General features: G+C 42.6%; 1 protein-coding gene across 1 annotated transcript in view; it reads left to right on the plus strand.

Moving 5' to 3' along the window:
• The first annotated feature begins 2,813 nt into the window (after positions 1–2,813).
• The window catches only part of LOC101918669 (cytochrome P450 7B1), a 126,154-nt gene continuing 105,168 nt past the window's right edge, over positions 2,814–23,799 (plus strand). The window contains exon 1 of the mRNA XM_055799227.1: positions 2,814–3,064. Coding sequence (XP_055655202.1) covers positions 2,970–3,064 — 95 coding nt within the window. The 5' untranslated portion in view covers positions 2,814–2,969. The remainder of the gene's footprint in view (positions 3,065–23,799) is intronic.

The raw sequence follows: 23,799 nt of genomic DNA on the forward strand, positions 1-23,799 counted from the left end.
TACAGTACAGATTGCAGTATATACTGTTCGAAGTTTATTTTGAGTCTTCTGCATTTTCATAAGACAAAAAAATATGATCTATATCATCTTACAACATTGGCAGTATGAAACATACACACAGTATGCATTTTGAACTGTAGCATATGTACAGAATGTTCACAATTTAAACAGGAGAAATGTAACTGAGCATCTATCTATCTATCTAGGCTTACGACCATGGTATTAGGAACCTCTCTGAAATCTTTGGTGTCTTCCAACTGAAAAGCCCTCCGAGCTTATCTTACAAATTTTCCATCCCTCCCCCCAACCCAGTGTAGATATGCAAATGCCTTCACCTCTCTCCACCCTGCAGTTGTTTCTAGCAGCTTTCTAAGCATGTGAATTGCACTTCCAGAAATTTGCAAAGGAGCCAATACTACTGCCATGGAACAACAGCCATTACACCCCAGCACTATGGATAACAGGACACAGTAGTATTCAGCTGGAGAGTAATGTTATCCTTTTCCAAATGTAACAACATTTGCGTTCTTTCTGCTCACTTATGACCATGCTGCAGTGAGAATTCCATAAAGATCTCATGACAGCTTGAAACTGAAAATCCCCCCAGTTCTTAGGAGAGTCATTTTTCAACAGGAGACCGTATAAGACTAGGCTTGCACCTCCTGAAAATGAAATAAATACCTTCTTTTCTGCTACAGTTGTGTTAAAGGGGACTGCTCAGCCTCCCCTTCTTTCCCCAGTTAGCTGAGATGCCAATATGTACAGATACACCTATTACAATTTTAACTGTGTACACGATGTGCAAATATCTTCCAGCTAGATCTGCACTGAGGTAGTTCATACTACATATGACACCAAACTTCAACAGGTTTGGGATTCTGACTCTTGGAGGTTCCTTTACTAGTTTGAGGAGAAATTAATCCATGCTCTTGAGCTTTTTAAAGGCTTGACAGAGAAGAATACACAGCACTCCTAGGGTACTTAGGACTTTTCAGGTTGTGTTCCTTGTATTTTAAGATAACACAGTCTTGCTTGTGGTGTGGTGCTTTTTGGTGTGCGTGTGGGTTTTTATCTGCAATTGATCTGAGTAACTTTCAGCAAATATGAAAAGTGCAAACTGAAAAATGTAACCCTCTTCACACCCTCTGCCAGACCTACAGTGATTTTCTTGATGTTTTGAGTCTGGATGAGAGCTTACTCTAGCTGCCATAGCTATTTAATTGTATGTGAACAGTTATTTCTCAGTATACTGAAGTGAAACACTAAATTTTCACAGCAGAGGTCACTTGTAAAATGAGTCATATTCTACACTGTGTAATGTCTTACAGCACAATGCTTTTCAGTCCTGTATTACTCCTTTTCCAAGAATTACCAGTACTAGTAGCTAAGAAACTCCTTGGGATTCCCGCGCTGGGGATTTCAAATACAGTTCCCTGTAAAAAGCCTGACAGAGCTAGAAGTAAAACATGAAGTTTTTCTTACAGTTTCCTTTCGTGCATCCTATTGTGCAATAGCAGTGTCTGATCTTTTGATCTCAGGAGGCACAGCTGATGGTTTTAAGCAGTAGTGACCTGATTCTGAGACACTTTAATATTAGACATGTTAATTAGATTTCCTAACTAATACAATGGCATTTCTGAGTATTTAATGGAAATCAACAGGAATGTTTAAGGAAAAAGACACACTGCACTGTCAACTGCACACCCTCAGCTGTGAGTCAGGCCCCTAAAAATTATGAGACCTGCTGAAGTCAGGAAGGTTATTAGCAAACTAATTCTTTATGTTCTAAGAAATATTGGGTCTCTACAATTCAGAGAAAACTTACAACAGGGCAATTCAGAAAACTGAGCGTTGTACAACTTGTTTCCAAGATGAAACCACCAAATATTGTGAAACACGTAACGTGTGATACTGCATGCAGCTGAGAATGAGTAAGGTATTGAACTTCTGTCTTCACTCAATCAAACCACACAATTCCAGAGACCGAAGCATCTTACTCCATCTTTCAGCGTGAATTTGCGCCGAACGGTACAGTACCTTACCTAGAGCAATACTTCTGAGCGTACCTTGTATGAAATGGCAGCAGAGCTGTAAGGTACCACTGCTGTCCCGGGATGCTGTTAGCCCTCCGCCCCACCATGAAGTGCCAAACTCCCCACAGCTCTGGCCCTCTCCACCCTGCCAGGCTTCCTCAAGCTGAGGATCTCTCCATTGCCTCAGTTTTGGGTTTCTCACCTCCTCCTCTCTTGTCCTTCTCTGTAACACGCCAGAGGGGCTGGCACGGTGGGAGGACTGGACCCAGCTTCTCACAGGGCACAACATCAGGAGCCAACCTCCACTATTCGTGCCTCATCTAGCCTACATCAGGTTAAGCTTTACGAAGCTGGGTTTGAGGGGTGGGTGAGGTGGCTTCTTGTTTTTTAAGCAGGGGATACACATCGGGTATCGGTACCAAAACCCAAGTGTAAGTCAAAGGGCTGCCGGAGCCACTGCCGGCCCCAGCCCAGCACCGTTCGCGCTGGGGACAGGCCATGGCCGCTCTGCCACCCGGGGCCGCGTCTGTGAGGGCACCGAGCCCCCGCCGCCGTGCGGGAGGGCCGCTTCCCGGCGCGGCGGCACGACCCCGAGACCCCCCTCCCCGGGCTCCCTCCTGGGACCTTTCCGCCGCATCGCAGCCCTCCCGCGCAAGCCGAAGGCCGGGGCTTCCCCTCCGCCGCCGGGAGGCCGCGGGGGCGGGCAGGCGCCGCCGTCCCCGCGCCGGGCGCTCCCCGGGGAGGAGCCGGCCGGGTCGCACCGGGCCCGCTCGCCAAGTCCGGCTCCGAGCAGCCAAACCCAGCCCCCTGGGCTCAGGGTGGGCGGGGAGGGCCGGCCGGCCGGGCGCCTCTTCTGCGGGGAGCGGGAGGACGGGCGAAACTTTCCTTCCCGGCGGCGACGAGGCACCAGCGGCCGCCGAGGCGAGCGCTGCTGGCATGGGCCCCGACGCGCTGCAGCTCGGCACCTACGGCGGGGCGGCCGCCGCCGCCCTGCTCCTCTGGGCCGTGTGCGTGCTCTGCAGGAGGAAAAGGTACCGGGGCGGCGGGGGGTGGCGGGGGCGCCCACCGCATTCCTTCACGGCCGCGCCGGGGGAGCGGGGCTGCGAGGCGGGAGCCGCGCCGCCGAGCCGCGCATTGGGCCGCGCTTCCCTCCGCCCGCCCCTCCGCGCTGGGAAGCCCTATCAGCGCCCGCCGCCGCCGCCCCGCCGGGCTGGGGGCGGCGGGGGCCCCGGGGGATGGCGGCCCCGGCGGCGGGGGCGAGCGCGGCGCCGGGGGGCTGCCGCTCGGCGGGGGCTCCGGCGCCGCGGCTGGAGGCGCGGTGGGTCGGGGCGGTGCGGGGCGGCCGCTGCTCTCCTCTCCTCTCCTGGCCGGCGGGGGGGCCGCCGCTCGCACGTGTGTGCTCGGCGCGGCCGGGGCGCCCCGGGGGGCCGGTCTCGCCTTTCGTGGGTGCGTGGAGGAGCAAGGGGCGGACGAAGCCCACAGCCCGGCCCCTGGCACTCTGGCGTATGCGTATAAGCGACCCTTAGGCTGGCTGAAGAGCTGGATGTCGTGCGTGCCGTGTGTGGCACCAGGGAGCGTGTGCAGCCCCTGCCAGCCTGCCCCGGGGTGCTGGGGGTGCCGACCCACCTGCCCAGGCGAGGTGGGCACAAGCTGCGGCGGCTGGGCTGCAGCATGAACGGCGCTGTGCTGTGAGTCCCTGGCAGGGGTATAGCAGAGCCCCTATAACTCCGGTCATGGACGTTTTGGTGACTTCTCCGTAGTGTCTCCCACGGTGTTGTTACCTTTAGTTTCTAAGGCTTCACAGGAGGTAGACACAGGCTTTGGGACAGTTGCAGGGTTGATGGGGGAAAGAAGCACTCTCTGGAACCGTTCTTTCTGTTTCTGAACAATACCTGCTTCTTTATAGGCCAAACTTTTCCTGGGTATTTTTCACTTACGTTGCCAACACTTGGTGCTCTTCAGTGTCTGATGAATAAACGTGTGTAAAGGCTTGGTGGAGGAGGAGTGAAGAAGGGGAGGGATCAGTATTCACTGTATTGTTTGCTCTTTTTTTTTAATTTGCATAATGAAATGCATAGCAAATACTAAATTTAATTCTGAATCGTAAACAGTTACTTTTGCTAATCATTAAAAGTTATTTTTGGAAGGTGTAGACATACAAATTCAAAAAAGAAATTGCAGTACTAGTGTCTAAAATGAAGAGTCAGAAAGCCAGTCTGGCAGTTTTTAGACCAATAACCCTAACTTTGGGACCATGTATAGAATGAATCAAATAACAGAAAAACAGTGAAAGTTCTTGTTTTGATGCCAGAAGGCATGTGGTCACTGATTGTAAACAGAGATGGATTATTTCCATAATGTCTGTTTTGGAACTGTTATTAGTGTGGTTTGAGTTAGAAAGCCCAATCCGTCTCTTAAGCAAAGGCATCTATCCCAGCGTTCCAGCGGGATGTGGATTCGTGTTTCAGCTCAGCTTATGGAATGGATAGCTGCTGCTCCTCAACTCCTCCTCCCTGTTGCTTGTCTGACCCCCTGTGAGCTGCTTCTGGGAGTTAAACCAGAAAAAAAGTACTTACTTTTTTTGATAGGTTTAGTTTCCTGCCAGTTTAGTTCCCTAAAAGAGGTCAGCACAGAAAACAACAGGGGAGCAGTGAGGCCAAGTGGGATTGAGTGTCATTTTAGGGCTGGAAGCTGTCATACTGGCCCAACCATATTCTAAAATTGTACCTGTCGTTAGTAGAAATTCCAGTAGAATTGTAAAAGGCTGGATTTCTGAAAATGGAAACAGGCAAAGCTGTTGCATTTAAAATTTTCAGCCAGATGTGAGTGGTAGGAAAAAAGGACTAAAGAACCCATTTTGAGTTATATTCATAACCCTTGTGGCTATAGAGTTTAAGTGCGCTTTTTAGAGTCCGCAGCAAAATTGTTTGGACATTTGTGCCACAACGGAATGATATTATACAGGAGGCCACAGCAAGAAGGCTGTTGTCTTGCCCAAAAAACCCAAACTGCTGTTTGATTAATAAACTACTTGTTTAAATCCTGTGCAAACTTGCAAAGCAACTGAAAATAAAATGGAAAAAACCCATCAACCTATGTGTAGCACAGCCTTCAGCATAAGGTGCTGGTGTTGAAGTGCTATCCTGCTCCAGTAAAATGTGCAATTAATTTCTAATTTTTTTAGCATAAAGGAAGAAAAGAAAATGTACATGGTCTTGAGAGGTGCCTGGCAGCCTTCAGCAGCCAGTTCTGATCTGCAGGAAGAAAAGCCATAGTAAGGGTGCAGTGGATTAAAACATGGGGATAAGGCTTAGTTCATGCTCCTCAGATTTGCTGCAAGTTTGTGATCTCCTCTTGCTTATCTGACCCTTATCTGTTTATCCCATGTGTCCTCCACATGTCGGATTTCTTTCCCTTGCTTTTATTTGAACCTGACAAACCCAGCAGCAGGCGGTGCTACCCTCCCCAGGAATCCACAACCACCATGTGGGAACCTGGTGACACAGAGGCTGTTGGTAAATCGCTGCCCCAGTAAATGCCAAAGACAAAGTTACATTCCTGGTCCCGGAACATACCCATTTGAACAGAAACATGAACAATTCTGGTTTTGTAGAGCTTGTCTCTGCTAGAAAAAAAAGTTGCCACTTCACCTATGCACATTTTTTATAGAACTTAGTATGTCGCCCTAATGTTGGTATGCTTGCACCAGTGTGCAGACTCTGTATAAGTGGATTGTTGTGTTTATGGTACAAAGATAAGCCTTACCAGAATAATCAAATTTAATAACCACAGCCATGCATGGATTCCATCAGGATAGCAACAGTAGCCGTGTCTGTATATGTATAAATGAAGAGTTTAAGTAAGTAAATATACACCACAAAGTGCTAACTTGTACTTCAGAGTTCGTTAAGTTTTCTTTGCTGGATGATTCCTGCTCAACTGAGGTGAGGCATAAGCACCTACGTGGCTCTGAGAGCTATGCATCCAGCATGTAACAAGGGTTGTATGTCCCAGAGAAGAAAACTCCCCAAATCCACCCCTAATGTTCCTTAAACAGGTGTTACAGGTTTTTACCTTTCCTCACGTGAGATGCTTCTGCTTTGTTTCCTTTCAGGCTGAGTGCTCATTACTGGACAAAAGATTTTGTTAGGAGGGGTGTTGCATTGGCTTAATATGCTGTTGCATTTTTCTGTAGTACAATTGGTGTAATCTGGCATAACAAGATTTCAGGGTGAGTTCAGTGCAGGTTTTCTTATCAAAGTATTTAGATCTACTCTTTGGAGACTGCAAAGAAAGGAAGAGGAATTTCCTTTCGTATAAATGTTTATCATTTGAGTGCTGGTGGCAGCAATAACACAAAGGAAACTAACTGGAGACTTTGCCAGGTTTTGTATCACAGATGGTGAAGAAACAGAAGTAGAACAAAAGTTTCCTTAATCACGGAAAATTTTATTTTGAGTTAAACTTCAGTGTCAAATGAGGCTCAGTGCCTTCTGCATGCTACAGAAAGATCTCCCTTGTACTGTTTAATGAAGAAAAGCCTATATAGGCTAGAGCAAGCTTCCTTTGTGCCACCACGTAAAAGTATTTTTGCTATGGCAAAACCTGATGAGTTCCTAGTCCCGAGGTTGCACAGATTATTTGCTTTTGTCTTTGTAAAATGCCTAATTCGGCTCCAGCTTTATGGCTTTTTTTGTTTTCAAACCGTTTTTCCATTAGCTGTGCACAGTCTCACAGAGCAGGAGGTGAGACGGCAGGTGAAGCCAACTCCTGCTTGGCTTCTGCAAGTAATGCTGTCAGGGAAGAGCCCTCGAGGTCAGCAGGGGTTGGCTCCTAGTGACTTCTATAGGTGTGGTACTATTCCACTTTTTCTTGCTCAAATTTATGCTTATTTTTGTCTGCTAGTGTTTATTGCATGTCCATGGCTGAAACTGATCACAAACTGTAACCAACAGTTTGGAGACAAGTCTGGGACACTCTCTGCCTCCCTCTTTGCGGGGCAGATGCTGAAAATTAGCAGGAAGAGGAAGAGGTTCAGGCTGACCACAAATTAAAACCACCAGTTTTGGGGAAGGAAACAGCGGAGAGAAATGGAACAAAGATTGTTGTATCTATCCATTGAAATTGGATCCCGCTGTCCTGAGGTTTGCATCCCAAAGTTCTGTCAGATAAAGAGGATACAGACCCAACCTGGAAATACTCATCAGAGGTTTATGTCTGCTTGGAAAGTTAACACACGTCCTATGTGAGCTACGCCAATGAAGGAGTTTGTAAAAATTATTCCCTCTGCAACTCTACAGGTTGGTAAGGTTGGTATTTTAATTATTATGTATGGGCTTCACAGTCATTGCTTGCGAGGAATGAATACACTATATGGCACATGTAACCTGTGTGGGTTTTACTGTACAGCAGTGTAGGAATTCCCACGCTGGGTTGGATGGGGCACATATGTTCTAATATATTATTTCTGACCAGTTTCTAATGTGTCAGAACAAGGTATAAAAAAGGCTTAAACAGTATAATCATAGATTAAAGTCAGCATAAGAAGAATTACTTGATAAATTTCTCAGGAAGGATTTTGCTATGGCCTGAGTTACAGATTTAAAGCCTTGTTGCAGCAAAGTATCTTTAATTTTTCTCTCTTATTCTATCCTCTAAAATAGCTCCAATCTATACAATCACATTAATCCAAGATACTTTTCCAAAAAGTTGCTCTTTTGAACCCAGACAGATACTCTTGAAAAGAATATAGATTTCGTCTTTGCCTTCAAGAACATCTTATCCTTCTCTGTGACAAGCTGTGAGCTTGCTAACAGCTCTCTTACCAAGCGAATTGTAGTTCACAAGATGTCATCAGCCTGTCTTTTTTACCACTTCTGCTAATTTAGGCAATATGTTAAGGTAGTTTTCAGTTGGAGGGAACATCAGGAAGGACAGAGAGAAGGATACCAGAAAAATCTAGCCTCTCCCTTCTTACCTTGGCTGTCTGCAGAGGCCTTTTTCTCCATCCTTTTGGTTGGAGTTCTAGGAAGCGCATGCGTTTTCATGACCTTCTTATGTTCAATGTCATTGTCCACTCTTACTCCACTGTGAAAAGATTAAGACTGGAGACTGAAACTGTTATAAGGGAGAAAAGTAATAGTTCTGTTTCTTAAGTTGCCTTAAAAAACCTTTCTTTCTTGCCACCACACTTGGGTTTTCTGTCAGCTGTTGACTGCTGTGCCAAAATGTGGTGGAAGCTTCTCCTGGTAAGAGCATAGTGAAGGTCAAATAAAACAAAGTAAGCGAAACCATAGCTTTCTCAAGATGTACAAGACTCAGTTCAGTGGCTTTTGGGTTCTCTTATGGCACTAATAGATCTGGAGAGCCGTTACACCATGGGTCTTGTACAAAGAGCATGTCTCAAAACAAGTTTTTCTTATTTTTTTTCAGTGCTGCTTCTCATCCTTCTCATATGTATCCTGGGTATCATGTACATCTTGGGTTCTGCTTTCTACCAAGTCTTTCAAGATGACATTGAAGATGACACCTCTTTTAGCAGATAACAAACTTTTCCAATAATGTATGATTTACAGTATTCTTTACTTAAGGTACACTGCCACCTAGCAACAGTTTTCCTTTCTTCCCAGTTTTCTTGACCTACTTTGTCAGGGGTTGTTCAGTGTTAGTTTGTACCTGGTCTGGTCTTGATTAGCATCCAGAACCCATGGGTGGGTGCCATCTTGGTGAATGTATGTGTGTATGGGGTGGAGATATTTGTAGTGGCAATAAGAACTGCTAGCTTCAGGTTTCTCACTAAAATACAATGGTTTTTACTTTTACAGTGGTTTTTCCTTCCAGTGTTTTTGTGAAAAATGCCTGTAATTATTTTTTTTTTCCCCTTTAAGTGCTTGGTCTGTCTTTCTTCTGTTCATTACTCTTTGGAGGAAATAAAATTAAAGAGCGAGAATTAAAGAGAATTGCTTTCAGCTCCTTTTATTGTTCCAGTGCAACCTCAAGCATGGAGCATCCGTCCACCTAGAGCACTGTACGCAAATGCATATAGCTTACAGAAAGTGCTGAACGATTAACCCTTCTGCTCCTCCTCCAAAGGCACGTAAAGTAACGAATGAGGAAGACCCAAGCAAATACAGACTGCTTCAAAAATGAGATTCATGCTTACTACTGTATTTAGAGGAGGAAGGCATGATAGTTGGCAAATTTTAGCTGAAACATTCCATGTAAAGGCTTGTGTGAAGGAAGACACCAAGGGGCAAATCTTAATCCTGGTATCCTCTCACAGGCATTATTAACTACTTCACCTTTAAGCACGATGGCAAAGTTTGCCACCTGATGTGTTTTAATTGTTGGTGATATAACCAGAGAATTGCATCATCAGGCAACTGCAGGACAGACTGGAGCCCGACCCACAGAGCTACCTGGGCCTCTGGCATCCCCATTGAGGACTGACTTCTTTGGGATGCTGGGACTTGGATGTTTCCTGACCTTGCAGTCTTGCCTGTGGACTCTGCCTCAGTTCCCCTGCTGTAAATAGAAGGTAAATGTGCTCTCCTCTTGATTTATGGGTGACATGGCTGAATGCTTCACAGGGCCTTCAGACAACTGTCAGAGAATCTGAAAAAAGTTCTTCCATGGTATAACCACTCAGCATGCGCTGAGGAACTGTTGCCTGCCCATTCCCTTTCTCCTGTGTGCTGAAGTACAAGTTCTAGTTACTGTTTTAAGCCAGAAATGCCACACTTTTTTGCAATATTCAGCTAAGCTGTTGGATCGTGTCAGCCGCTTTAGTGTTTTGCTCAGTTATGAGAATACAGCCCCATAAAGATTGTTTCGGGTTTTTTTCAGTCAAGTATTTTGATTAAGAAGTTGGGCAGGGCTTGGTTTGGTAAAGTAATATAAGTGTTCACAGTACTCCATTTACTCTCTTACTAAACTTAGTGCATCATAATGCCAGGGAGTGGGGGAAATATAGAAGCTAAAAGAAACAGCGTAAGTGCAATGTTAATACACTATATGAAGTTAAGGAAAATCTCAGTTAACTTGGCAGTCTTTTTCTCTTTTATCCAAATTTTATAGAGCTACTTGGTACTGGAGCCAGGGTTGGAACTCATTTTCCTGACTTCTAGTTTTGTACTTTTAACTTGCTGCCTTTCCTTTCCAACACACTTACCATATATGACATTATAGCTGTCTGGTAAACTAACTTTTTCAACCATGAGGCAGATTTTGAATTCTGATTTAAAACTTGAGTAGTGCTCCTTTTCTTTCCCCACCATTTACTGATCCTTCTACAAGATGCATGTAGGTTTTTAGGCTAATATCCATTTGCACGCCGTCTGGGAGAATTTTGGCTGACTGAGAGTCCCATAAAACAAAAGTTTCCTCTTTACAAACCACATGGAGCTTGGCTGTAGATATTCAGTTCCTTTCTCCACAAACTGTTTTTAATGGTGCCAGATTCTTCTGTTTCTTCTCCTTGTTTGGCACATGTCAGGAAAAAAAATCTTGGCTCTTGTATAGAACATATCTTGTTTCCTCTTAACTGCTCGTACTTTCTATTCGTAATTCAAATCAGCAGAAAAATGCTATGGTTGTGCTTCTCGTGATTTAATCTTGTAGTTTCCTAAGCAATATTCTGATGTTCTTAAAAAATAATGCGCTTTCATACTGTAGGCTGGGCAGTAGGAGGTTTTAGCTGAATGCAGTGGATCTGTCCCTGTTTACTTGGGAGAGTATCGCATGGTGTCCTGACAGGGCAGCCTGCGCAGGCCCTGTGGAGGCAGATGAAGGAGGGACAGACAAGTAAAATGAAGCTAAAATGGGATGTTAGAATGTCCTCTCTGTCCTAAGCTGTCCCTTTCTGATGCTGCAGCAAAAACCCATATTGCAACACTGCATGTTGCAGGCTCATGTCCATAGCGGGAAGTTGAAGAAGAATCTCCTTCCTGGTCCATGGCATCCCAGGGACTTGCCGGAGAGCCTGTGAACGATTGTCACGAGCTACTCATGTTGCTTATTGACAGCCTCACTCTACACCCATGTTTGTGTGAATCAATCTGCTAGTGATGGCTAAGACAGTGCAGCACAGCGAGGTGTGGTTGTCTATCTGATTTCTTGTGCCTCTCCAGAAAAATCAGCAAACCGCTTCGTGGTCTGCTCTTTCCTTACCCCAATTCCTTGCTTTTCAGAAGCCCTTTTCCCAGTTTTTTTCTTGTGCGGTCATCACAAATTCTGATGTCACTAGCCTTGCAAAAAAAGATTGAACAAAATATGAAATTTTTTAATAATATGTTGAAAAACTGATCATAGAAAATTGCCACATTTTCATTACTTTTTAAGGTGAGGTAGTATTTAGGAAAAAAAAGTGATGGTATTAGTTCAACACCGTATGAGAATGCAGAAGTTTTGCAATTTATTAGCTGTGGCAGTAATTTAAAAAAACAAAAACAAAACCAATACGAACCTGTCTATTCCATAACAAGAGGAGCTACTGCTGTTAGTGCAGTAGACAGTTGACAGAGAATTGGTCATTAAAATTAAGTTCCTGAGAAGTCAGTATTTTAGTCTTTTTGTACTCTTTCTTCCCCGTCATATGCATGCTGGCAGAAGGGGGGATTTGCCCCTTTAATCACAGTTTATTACAGTAGTTAGTCTCTGAAGGCTTCAGAGAGATGATTTCCAACTTTCTAATAGGGCTGCAAGGATGCTTACAGAAGGGAGGACAATTGCTGGTATCTGCTCCAAGAGCATTTAAGTGATTTCCATTGTTGCTCCACTCAACCGATGCTACAGTAGTGTTTGGTCATCACTTCCCTAGCTGGGAGGTACTGCTCCATGTTTTCCTCTTCAGTGCTGGCATGGGTTTTTAGGTTATAGTAGCTCCTTTTCAGAGCTTCTGGTGTGTGATAGATCATAGCTGTACTAATTCTCTCCAGCTGGTTTTTCAGCATGAGAAGCTTTGGGAGTTGCATTTGGGAAGCTTCTCTGAAAATAACTCAGTGGATTGATAATAAGGTATAATTTTTTCCTTCACTTGTTCAGGAATTGATCTGTGATATGTACTCTTCTCAGACTTATACTTCATTAAGACAGAAAGAGCCTCCCTTGAAGATTTACATTTGTTTCGGTAGGTACCAGTATTCGTAAAATGTTTCCAGTGGACTATGTGTTTTTTCCTTATTCTTTTTGAAAACTTCTGCTATTCTGTTGGATGGGATTTTTTCCAATTTTTTAAAGATTTTCAGATGTCTAGGTTAGTTTTCAACATGATGACTGTTTTGCTTAAATAGCAAATTTCCAAGCCCTACAGCTGAGGGTGAGGCATGTTGCCAGAGCCCGCACTGCAATGTTCATGTGTGATTCCCATTTTAAAAGGAGCAGCTGTGTAGCTGTATGAGAAGTGAAAATGTCTCTCAGTTCAGGAGTCATCCAAGAACCACTTGAAAAACACGATGAACCCACAGAATTGATACTTGAGCAAAACAGGGAGGAAAAATGAAAGTACTGGGGGAGCAGGCTTGTACATGGTGCTTTTCTTAACCCCAAATACATGCCTGAAAGCTTCTGATTCAGCAGCAGTAGGACTTAGATGTGTGTATGTGGTGATGAAAATTAAGCTTACAGTGCATGACAGTACACAAAAGATGTTTGGGCTTTTCAGTAACAGTTGCCATCAGGGCATACGTGACTGATGGAGATTCATTTTCAGACCCTGCAACAAGTGCAACGAGCCAGGTTCAGAGCCTGGGCTCCTTCTGAGGACTGAATGAGGGAAATTTGAAGTTTGTGTCCTAGCAGCTTGCACATAATATCCTTTAAAGCCAGGTTAAATTATCTGTTGCTGCTAAGGGGCAACACAGAATTGTTCACAGCAGGACTGGAGAGGTTCCCCATGTATTTCAGCGTTCAGTGGCTTGGGAAACAGCTGCTTGTGCAGTGTCTGGTTTGTGGTTGAACAGACAGCTGAATTTCTGGCATTGCTGCTTTAAGATACAAAAATGATAATTAAGCTTCAAAGAAATCTTGCATATGTTGAATGAGTCAGAATTATTTTTTTTCTGTAAGCTGTTTAGTTTTCTGTGTCCTATGTAGTAAAAATGCTTCTAGATCTTTGTTTGACATTGCCACATTATGAGTGAAGGAGTTTTTTTCATAACCTGTAGACTTGCTCAGATAGAGCCATATCAGCTATAATAAATGTAGAGCCTTAAAAACTTGCTGTTATGAAGACTTTAAAATAGAACTGTGCATGCCACTCCTGTTGGCTCTGCAACGGTAAGAAGCTAAAATAGACAATGCTCAAAAGCATTAATGGTCTGTTGGGCTCAGAAGAAAGTTCAGGCTTCCTACATACCTTCATGTTTTGCCCTCAGGGACAGATGTCCAATAAAGCACGGTTGTTGTGACCCATCCAGTTTTATCTCCTGCATAGTCTAGGCCATAGCAGTGCCTTCCGCATCAGCTACAGTAAATTGTGCTTGAACACAATTGTACTGGAAATTGTGCACAGAAAGATGTCCTACCTTTGGTTTGTTTTTTCTTTTGAGTGATGAGTAGTACAGTGCTTATCACATAGGCTGTTCTTACCATTCTGCTTTTGCCTTAAGAAGGGGAGGTAAATTCATTCTCATTAGTGGATGCATATGTTCTTTTAAACCTTGAAAAGGCTTAATTAAAAGTAATGAAAGACAGCCTAAGACTGCATCCAAAACTAACAAACAAACCTATCTCCTGTTCAAAGTGTTGAATACTGCTGTTGCAAATAAATACCTGCTTAAAGGTGCAGGCAAGCTCATCTGATGCGGCTTTATTTGTGCCTCAATGACAAGTTAGTATAGACAGAATTAACTTGCTGTCTACCCTTTCTCCCAGCCCCAAGAACATTTGGGTGGACCAATGTGTGTCTACTGCCTGTTGCTGCTTTGTAGTCTCTGCATTGCATGCTTGCATGCTTGTTTTGGGAGAAAGGAGAAGAGCAGCCATTTTTTTTAACCAAGGCTATAAAAGACCAGATAATTCAGATGGGACCTCATGAACCAATGCTTCAATTTTTTGCTTAGAGAGTAAATAAATCTTTTGTTTTGTTTTGCACACTGTTTCAGTGTATTTTGTGATTAATAATACCTCTGAGGCTTATTTAGGAGCCAGGCGTATGAGTGATCTCACGACTCCAAATTGTGTTTCAACAGTTCCAGAGACTCAAATGCACTGTATACAATGGTAATGTGAGCGATAAGCCAACTTAAACTGTAATGATAAGACTCATTTCATCAAAACAAAAGCCCACAAAGATTTTTCTTGTAATTGTTTTCAGCACAAATACAGTGTGTTGATTTGGAACATCAGATGGTTTCTGTCATCAGGTCATGTAAGAAAAAAACCCAACCCAACAGTATGCTTATAGCTGTAACTTTGTAGGTAATTGGTGGTGTTAGGAATGTCTAACAGAGATATGGGTTTGATCCTTCAGTCATTGAATTGAAGACTTCACACTGGGCTCAGTTTTCAATGAAAGACTGAAATGTTGGAGGTGGCAGGAACATGGAAGTTCCATGTGCATTGTGATGATGGTGACTTCCAAAGTGAAAGCTGCCCTAGGATTCCCACACATGCAGGACATCGCCATGTCCCATAGCTTTTCTCAGTGGGCAGAACCCAAGGCTTTGGGTAACAAAATCCCTGCTGTTACCACCCGTGACCATTTGTACCTCTGATATCCTATTTAGTCGCAGGCACACCAATCAGATACTGCTACAGATTCAGCTCTGCTGTATCAGATGCTTCTTTTTACTTTTGGTGGCAAATATAAAATAATCTCTTTAAAGGCAGCAAGGTACTGGAAAGTCCTCCCTGCTCATGGCAGTCAGTTAATTTCTCAAAATTGTGGAAGGGACAGATCACTTAGTTCTCTGCCAAAGTATGAATTTTACTGCAAGCCAGTACAGAATATGGACATCTCTCTCATTTTCCAAGGTTGGGCTGATCAAAGCAGCCTCAATAAACATGACTTTGTATGCTAAATTTCTGAAAACTGCTCTTTATATGGAAGGCAACCAGCACAGTTGGATTCTGTAATATAAATAAGGTCCTTGGGCCCTACCACAGTTCTGCTGATAGTCATTGCAACCTGGCTGCAGAGTCTGGCTGGTGGGTAATGCTAGATTTATGTCAGTAAAAGATAAAGTCTGTATTTATCACTCTGCTCTTTCCACATACTTCTGTATCATCCCTTTTTTTCAGTTAGGTGTTAGAGTACTTTTTTTTTCTGATTTCTCAGTTTGCTTTTTCACTGTTCACAAAATTCACTGCGCGGTATAGAAACTGTTCTATGAATTCCCATTGCTCTGCTCAGGGGGTAAGCTAGGGTAATGAGACCCTTCATTGTTTCATTTGAGTGGGTTTTGCTAATTGCTTTTATCACACTGGAACCTGTAAGGGGATTTTCTGTAGACAAAATGACAATAAAAAAATGAAGCGCTTTTGTTGGCAAGTCACCTGGCAATTCCGCCTGGACCCTCAGCATAGCTGTCAGCAGATGTGAGTGACTTCTTAACGTCCAGTGCCTCTAATTGTCCTTTATTTCCCCTCTGTTCTCCTTGTGTGGGATTTATTCCTCAACTGATGGGATGAAACCCAAAAGCAGGTCATGATGGAGTACATATCCAGTCAGCAGTAGGGAGAATGAAGGAGCAAATTAGGATGGTCAGCATGCAGCAGGAAGAGAAATTTCATCCTGCTTCCTCCCCTGTCCTGTGGTCGTGGCTGATTTCTCCCCATCCCACTTCATCCTTGTATCATCACTTCCTTAACAGCTCACATCATGCTGAGAGCCTGCTACTTCTGCAGACCTAAGGGGCAGGTACTTCAGCATTTTATCCTTCCCAAATAACATGCTCCTCCAGTTATCCATGTGTATCCATCTTCTTCCCCAAGTCTTGATCAGTATATGATCATCAACCTAAGCGCTCACGTACCACAGGATCATATCATTATTTTCAGCATGAAGATAGTATTAGGTTTTATGAACTTCCTAAAAATAGATGAGTGAATGAATTCCAAGCCCCAGGAATGAGATGGCAGGTGTTGGTCAAACATACATAGGAGTGGACAGCCTCTATGAATCCCAGGTAGACCTGTGCTCTGGCTTTTGAAGAAAATTTACATTGAATCCAAATAGAGTTGACTGAACCATTGAATTCGTAATTATTGATCTTTGTGAATTTCACTAGGTTTATGTTAAGTGAAGGTGTATTGGGACTTTTTTTTTTGCTAGCTTGAAACTTTGCCCTTGACCTATGCTGTAGTGCCTTCTTATCTTTGACATGGTCAAGAGTAGCTTGAAAGCTTCTTGCTTTTCCTGCAGCACCTGCCTTCTGCAGGACTCCCTCCTTCACCCAGGGAAGGGGTTAGATCCATCATTATTCTCTTCATTTATTTAATTCTGTCATTGCCCTGACACCAGCGTAATCTTCTTGACTGGCTGATCAAACTGATTTTCAACAGTTTTAGACAGAGTAAAAAATTAGTGCATTTAAGTCTTCCGTGATTTTTCTGGCAGTTTCTCTGTCATTTCAGTCTAGCATTTTATTTCTTTATCCGTAGTCCCTTTTGTTTTTCACTGTGCTTATCTTCCTCCCTATAAAATATCTACTACAGCTGGTGTTTTCTAACCTTTAGGCCTCTAATTCTCCTAATCTCATGTTAACGAGTGATAACAGACTCTTATCAGACTCTATATTATTGTAGTGTCCGATATGACTTTTTGGCTTTACTTTAGACATTTGATGTTTTCCACTAATTTCAGGAAGCCCAGGATTTTACTTTAGATATTGACTCACAGCACAGAGCTGCTATGGTGGCTGCAGCTTTATCATATCGCCAAATGAAATAACCTCTTCCGTAAGTGGTGTGTATAGATTTAGCATTTTTGTGGTTCATAACACATCAGTGACAACTGAAATACTTTTGCAGTAAGAAAAACTGTTCAAAATCACAGCAAATCCTGCTACTGTGGGCTTTTGAAAAGGGAAGAGAGCTCTGGTTTGTGGGTCCTGCTTCTACCAAGAAGTGGCTTTGGGTTTTGTTACAGAGGGAGATTTGTGTTTTTACTTTGCAGGATGCAAATACATAGTAGTTCAGGGTGCTTCTGGGAGAGTCACAGTCACTGAGTTTCTCAGTGACACCTTAAACAAGGTTTTGCTGACCTGGCCTCATGAGACAGAGTTGCAATTTGTACCTCTTCCCACCATTGTAGCTGTGCCTGCAGAAGCAGTAGTACTTTGGGGACAGGAGGCGTTGCTGCTATCACTTTTTCAGGTTGAGGAACCAGCTTAGTGTGTCTGTTCGAGGTGTGTTTGCTCACATGGCATTTACTGATGAGTAGGGTGGACCAGGCCGTATGGGAGGGAGTGGAAATCTTGATGCTAAAGACACGCAGCCTGACCACGCACTAGTTCTTTGCTTCTGCTGGACCTCACCTTCACCAGCTCAATGTCTTTACATGGTGACTCACCTCGCCATGTAAGGGATACTTGCAGGTTTAGTTGGGGTTCATAAGAGTTCCTTTTGTGTTCTGATTTAGTGAACTGCTGAAGCAGTGGCTTCCTTTTAAGCCTTTGAATATCTTCTGATTTTAGTGGGACTTGAGCTTCTAAGTAGAGCAGTAGCTCAAGTTTTTTGACAGGTCAGCACTTTCTTGCTAAGGCAAATGTGAATGTCTGGTTTGATGTTTGATACAGAATATACAGTAGGAATTCCTCACCTTAGTGCTACTGATTTTTTGGGGAAAACATGTGGTACTAATTTTATGCTTTGAACAGATTTCAGAACTCAGTTTTGATACAGTTAAAATGCCTTCGTTCATTGGTTCTTGAAGAGTTTGCAACTCAGTATTTGGAATGCAATTTTAATCGCCTAGAAGGTCATGGATGATGAGACCCCTTGTTGCTGGTAGCTGAGTTACTTAAAAATAGAACTTTCACTTCCATCTGCATACCCATGCTGGTTGACAGCTTAAAAAGCTGGGGCTGATTCTAGGTTTCCTTTCATATGCAGTATTACATATATTTGAATTGTGTGGATTGCATGGAATTATACTGGCTGCATGGCCCTGATGATGAGGCAACTGTTTTTTTCACATTCCTAACACTGCTTCCCAGTGACTTGTCTCTCAAACTCCTTTCTGAGTCTGTAATGCTAGCAGCTGTGGATGGCTGGCCAGAGTTGGCACACTCACTGTCCTCTGCTAAACCCACCCCTTAATTTTCTCTCCGTAAACTGGAGCTTAACCATATCTGCTGAGGAGTCCAATCTGGTGTTTCCCAGTGGGAGACTAACCTTTTAAAAGCAATCTGAAGCTTATTCTCCTTTCATAAAAAAGATGGGAAGATGTAATTCTACTGACTTATACAGAACAAAAGTACTCTGCTTCAGTGATTGAGAAGGCTGAAGCCTTTAGAGCCTTTTTTCATTTGTAAACAGTAAGATGCAGAACAGTCAAGGGCTTCTGTCTTCCAGCTGTGGATGACATCAGATGTGAATTTTCTGTAATCATGATAGCAAAACTGATCTTATAGTTGTGAAAGTGACTAAGTGGCTTTTAAGCCACAAAGATTTTGTGACATCATAGTATTTTTTGTTTGTTTTGAGCATCTGGAAACTGAGACAATACTTTAACAAAATCCATCCTGAGTTTGTGAGTGAGTTGTTCCATGAGAGCTCCTCTGGTAGCCTTCAGCTTCCCAGAGCTGGCTGCAGATTGTTATCACTGAATTTTTAAGAATTTCTTCTGGTGACTTTAGTAAAAGGTAGTTCCTTCCAGTACGAAAAAAAAATGTGTGTGGGTAGTAAAAATAATGGGTTTTTTCAGTTGTGAAATGTGCATGGGTTCTTTCCCACAGAAACCAGCTGTGAGAGGAGAAGGAAGGGAGGCTGGGGGAAATCCCAGCATGGGCTTAGGGTGTGTGACAGGACCTAGTATCTGGGAAGTGATCCTTGTCCTACCCTGTAAACAGAGCCACACTGAGCTTAATTAATGTTTTCCAAAAGAAAGGACATTTGCCTCATCAGCAATCATATTTATGCCATTGCAATCATGGAGAGTGTAAGTCCTCTGCTGTTTTTTCCTTACTGTCTGGAGTATCACTTCTCCTAATCCTCATGTTCAGTTCTGAACTGGCAACTTCTGCTTCAACTTCGGAGTTGTTCCTTTTTTAGCTAGGCAGTTTTTCCTAAATTAATGAGGACTATAAGCAAATGGGAAAATAACTCCTGGGTGTACGATGGAAAAGACATAGGGTAGGTAGTTTAATTGGGGTGTAATAGGTGGTAAAGCTTTTGGAAACAAAAAAAGCGCATCAAAAGAGAGTAGTAGACCGAAAACCCCAACCATCCTTTGATTACTATCAGATTCAAACATTCCTGCAATCTACCACGCTAATTAACCATAACTGATATATTATGAATGCTTGTAAATAAGTTAATTCTCCTTTAACTCTGGATTAACTCCTAAAGATACTATTTTAGGTGCTTATTTTGATGTAAGCTTTACATTCATTTGGCTAAACTGTTTGGTGTCAAAAATGAAACTTAGCTAAATTGAGAAATGTTTCATGACACATATCTTTTAAATAATATTAATATACAGGTCTTCTCAGCCTACAGCTTTATGACAATAACTTAAAAGGATCTTTTTTTTTCCCTTAAAACTGATTTATATTGTTTACCATTCTCTTTAGTGTCATTTGCCATTTATCATCAATTCAGACACTTTGAGATCTTTGGGTGAAAATGGAAGCAAAGGCCAACTCCTTTAAAGTGAGTTTCTTATTAATGTGTTGAAATTAATGTGTTCTGTGAGTTCATGTATGATCTTCTGAGCTCCCATTTTTCTCTATTTTTTTTTTTTTTTTTTTTTAACAAAAAGAGTGTTAAGGGAACCAAACTGTTAGCAGTCTTTGGCTTTCATTAGATTTGTGGTTTAACTGTGCTGCCACAGCTATGGCAGTGCTGGAAGCCTGTTGTGTGTGCCGTATTGATGATCTCTAAATCAAGTCATCTGTGGCTGAGTGTGCTGCTGCTTGGTACCAGCAGGTCATCTTCGCTCTGTGCCTGCAGTGATGGAACCACATTGGGGCTCAAATCACTGCTATTTCAACAAGACCTCACTGAAATAAAAATGCTGAGTGTTCACTGCTAAAGTTCATGGGAAAATGCAGTTTATTATCATACAGTCACACAGCCTTATCAGAAACTTTTAACCTTTTTACAGGCTGATTAGTCAAGAGTTCAGCAAGGAGTTAGTCCACACTTGGAATTTCTGTTCTGGATCATCTACCATGTTTCTCTGCTTTGGCTGTGAGGGCACCTGGTGTGTACTTTTTCAGAGAAAACATAGCTAGTTCCTCACCCTCATGCTAGTGCCAGGAGTGCTGTGAGGATCCAGCCTGGTTTTTGTGCCCGTCGCACTGTTTTTGGACTGATGGACTTTGCTGACTTCACTCAAGTCACCCATTTACAGCAGAGATTCAGGTGATACCTAGTGTACCTGGCTCCTGCAGAGCAGGGAGTGCCTCCCTTGCTCAGCAGGCAGCACGCTGTTATGTAAGGAGGCACTGTCCATTCTTCCTGAGTAATTAGAAAGTTATCTGGGTGGAACTCATGTACAGTTTTGTAGGATCACTTGGATTTTCTCACGGATGAAAAGTAAAGGCTTTCTCATGAGCAGGAGCAACAAGAAGATGGTTGATGTGGCATTAAGAATACAGTCATCTTATCTTGGCTTATTGAAAGTGATGCCTCCATTAATTAACGCTTTTTTAAAGTAAGAAAGAATATGGAGCAAAGGCACTCAGGCAATTTGTTTGTAATTCCCCTCAATGTACTCTGTCTCACAAAAATTACTGTAAGAAGTTGTAAGTCTTTTTTGCTCCACAAAATCAAAACAAAATTGCTTTCCATTTTTCAACCTGGTGCTTCTGCCAGATTTGTTATGTTGGGAACATGATGTGGTGTAAACGGCATCTGTAACCTAAGGCTCTCAAGAGAAGGCCCATGTTTTATACATTATTCTCTTCTCTTCGATGGATACCTTCTAGGAAATGTCTTTGTTAGTTGTTCTTTTTTCCAGTACAGAAATACTGCTTCAACATGTTCCGTGCTGAAATGTCAGCGTTGTGCTGTTGTGTAGGTGGTAGTATGTATTATACACGGTTTTCAAAACCTGAATAATCAGTGATGTGCATGACTTTGCCAGGGAAAACAAATGGCTGTGTCATTTTGATTTCGGTATATCAAGAAAATGTAACCTATAAAAGTTAATTAGCATTCTTCCAGAAGGGAGTTGTTTAACTTACATCTTTGTTTCCATGTTTTCGGTTTTGTCAGAAGTTGGAGGGGAGTGTTTTATTCTGTTGCTAATATATACCCATAGATTTGCAGAGTATTTCATGGAGCTTTAGCTACCAGGCATCTGTCCTTCATTCCAGCGAACAGCTAGATTTTCCATTCACTTGAACAACCGCTTAGATCCACTGAGAATTTTTATTCTGGTTCTCATGTAAGATTTTACATAGGTTTTATAAATAAAATTCCTTGAGCCTGATGATGGTGGTGTTATCTATCAAAATGAGGTTTTACCAGTAATTTTACCAGGAGAAATCCTGCCATTGTCATTAAAATCCTGACCATCTGCGTCACTGGTCACTGTGGGGAGTTGATGGATCTCCACCTCTCATGGTTTTGGTTCTCTGATAGGCTCAGTTCTTCTTGTTTAACCTGGATACTACTGGTATTTGGCTGTACTAGATGCACCAAAGTTTATGGTCTGAAACAAAACAAGTTTGAGCACACGTAATACTGAATTAAATAATCTTACTTTATTTTTCTATATGACTCTGCAATTCATTAGCCTTCCTCCACCACTTTAGAAACTAATTGATGGAAGACGTAGCTGTTTGCACACCAGCATTATTTACTGTGCTAAGGTAAGTTGTAAAAATTGGAGAACAGGCTTCTCACACGCTAACTGGTTTGATAAACTGTCTAGACTGAGGTCTTCCCAAGGTTTATAAATCATATAAATAAATAAAATTGTCCTTTCATAGTAAAATTATATTGGTAGTTTTACAAATATTCTGGAAGTGGAGATGAGGTTTTATTCTGGATATTACTTTGAATGTTAATATTTACAGAAAGAGTTTAAGAAAAAGCAGTCAGTAGAAAAGTGTAATTTTTGTTTTAATGAGGCCCTTACAGAAACGATAATCCTTAGAGGCCAGTTTTTCAAGCCCACTAAGCCTGCTGAGATACACTTGCTGTGTACCAAATCCTTCCTTAAATGCTGCAGTTAAGATGGTCCTATGGATAACTTGGCTTCTTTTCCATTGCTCTGTAACTGCGCGCTTGAGACTTTGATTTGGGAGTCAGCTTTGATATTGTCTTACTAAGCTGTATATTGAAATGGTTGGTGTTCTTTAATGCAAACCCTGGATGGTAGCTAGAACCCATGCAGAGACTTCAGCATCATAACTGCCTGTGAAACTGCCTCTCCTCCTCACTTAACCAAACTGCAGGGAATTGGAGGTCCCTGGAGCTGGGTGAAAAAGTGATCAGGAGCAAATATTTGAGAGAGAAGGGGATGTATTAGTCCCAGTGTGGGAGAACTGAATAAATGGTGGGTTTTGTGGCAGGGAGCGGGACTCAGGGCAAAATAATTTGGGAATTAATAATAGACGGAGAGCTGTTGTTTCCAGGTTGCTGTTGTTGAGAAGATGATTCTTCTGCCTTGAGAAGTGCTGCCTTGCTATGCTTAGGCCTGTTCTGAGCACAATCTGTTTGATTTTAGCATCCCTTTGATTACAGATCCAAGAGCCTGTGAGAGCATCTAGTGTGACCCTTTGCTTGAAGCAGGCTTTAGCATTTCACTTGGCGGTGCCATGCCAATGTGTTTTTGGAGAGTGTGCGTCTTGAAGACATCCCCCTGGCTTTCCTGAAAGCTGGTTCCTTTTTGTTCCTCATCCTTGTGTTTAAAATACCACATTTATAACTAGGGTTTGTCATTTCCTCATCACTGGTGGTTGCTATGTGTTTCTCCTGTAAGATGAAAGCCTGCTAAGGCTCAGGTTTTTAAATTAAGACTTAACTGAATCTTTGAAGGCTTCTTTATTTACCTGCATGGTGGTTGATTCGCTTCCCTCTTTAGAGATGGTGTCTTCATAAGAGATTTTGGGGGCTCAAACCCTATTTGTCTGACAGCTGAAATTCAAGCCCTGCCTGCTGATTACTAATATCCTTGCCCATATGTCTAAGCTAATATGCTTTCTTACAAAGTTCAGTTTTCCTTCTTTTCATAGTTTCCACAGTTTCTAATGTCCTTATTCTTTCATCTCTAGTCCTACCAACCACATTACCATGTTTTGAACTTTACCCTGTGGTGGCTCCAATTGCCCATAGTTAGTTACAACAAACTAATTTACTCAGGGGTTGAGAAAGATTGTTACACAGGATTAAATACAAAAGAGAATAGCCATTAAAAATAAGGGATAGAAAGTATAGTCTTTAAGGTAAAATAGGGTATCCGTTTCTGTCCACAGTAAATGGGGGTTTTTTTCAGTTCTTTAGTGACCCAGGTTGTATAGTTTTCTAAACTTTGGCACTTTGGCTAATGGAAATCTAAGTCCTCTTGAAGGATTTTAAATCTCATTCACATTTTCTCATTCTAGTTTTGCCCTCCTGAGTTACTATTACTAAGCTTTCCCCTAGCATTTGG

The sequence above is a fragment of the Falco peregrinus genome, chromosome 3, assembly GCF_023634155.1.
Source record: "Falco peregrinus isolate bFalPer1 chromosome 3, bFalPer1.pri, whole genome shotgun sequence".
Lineage (NCBI taxonomy): Eukaryota > Metazoa > Chordata > Aves > Falconiformes > Falconidae > Falco > Falco peregrinus.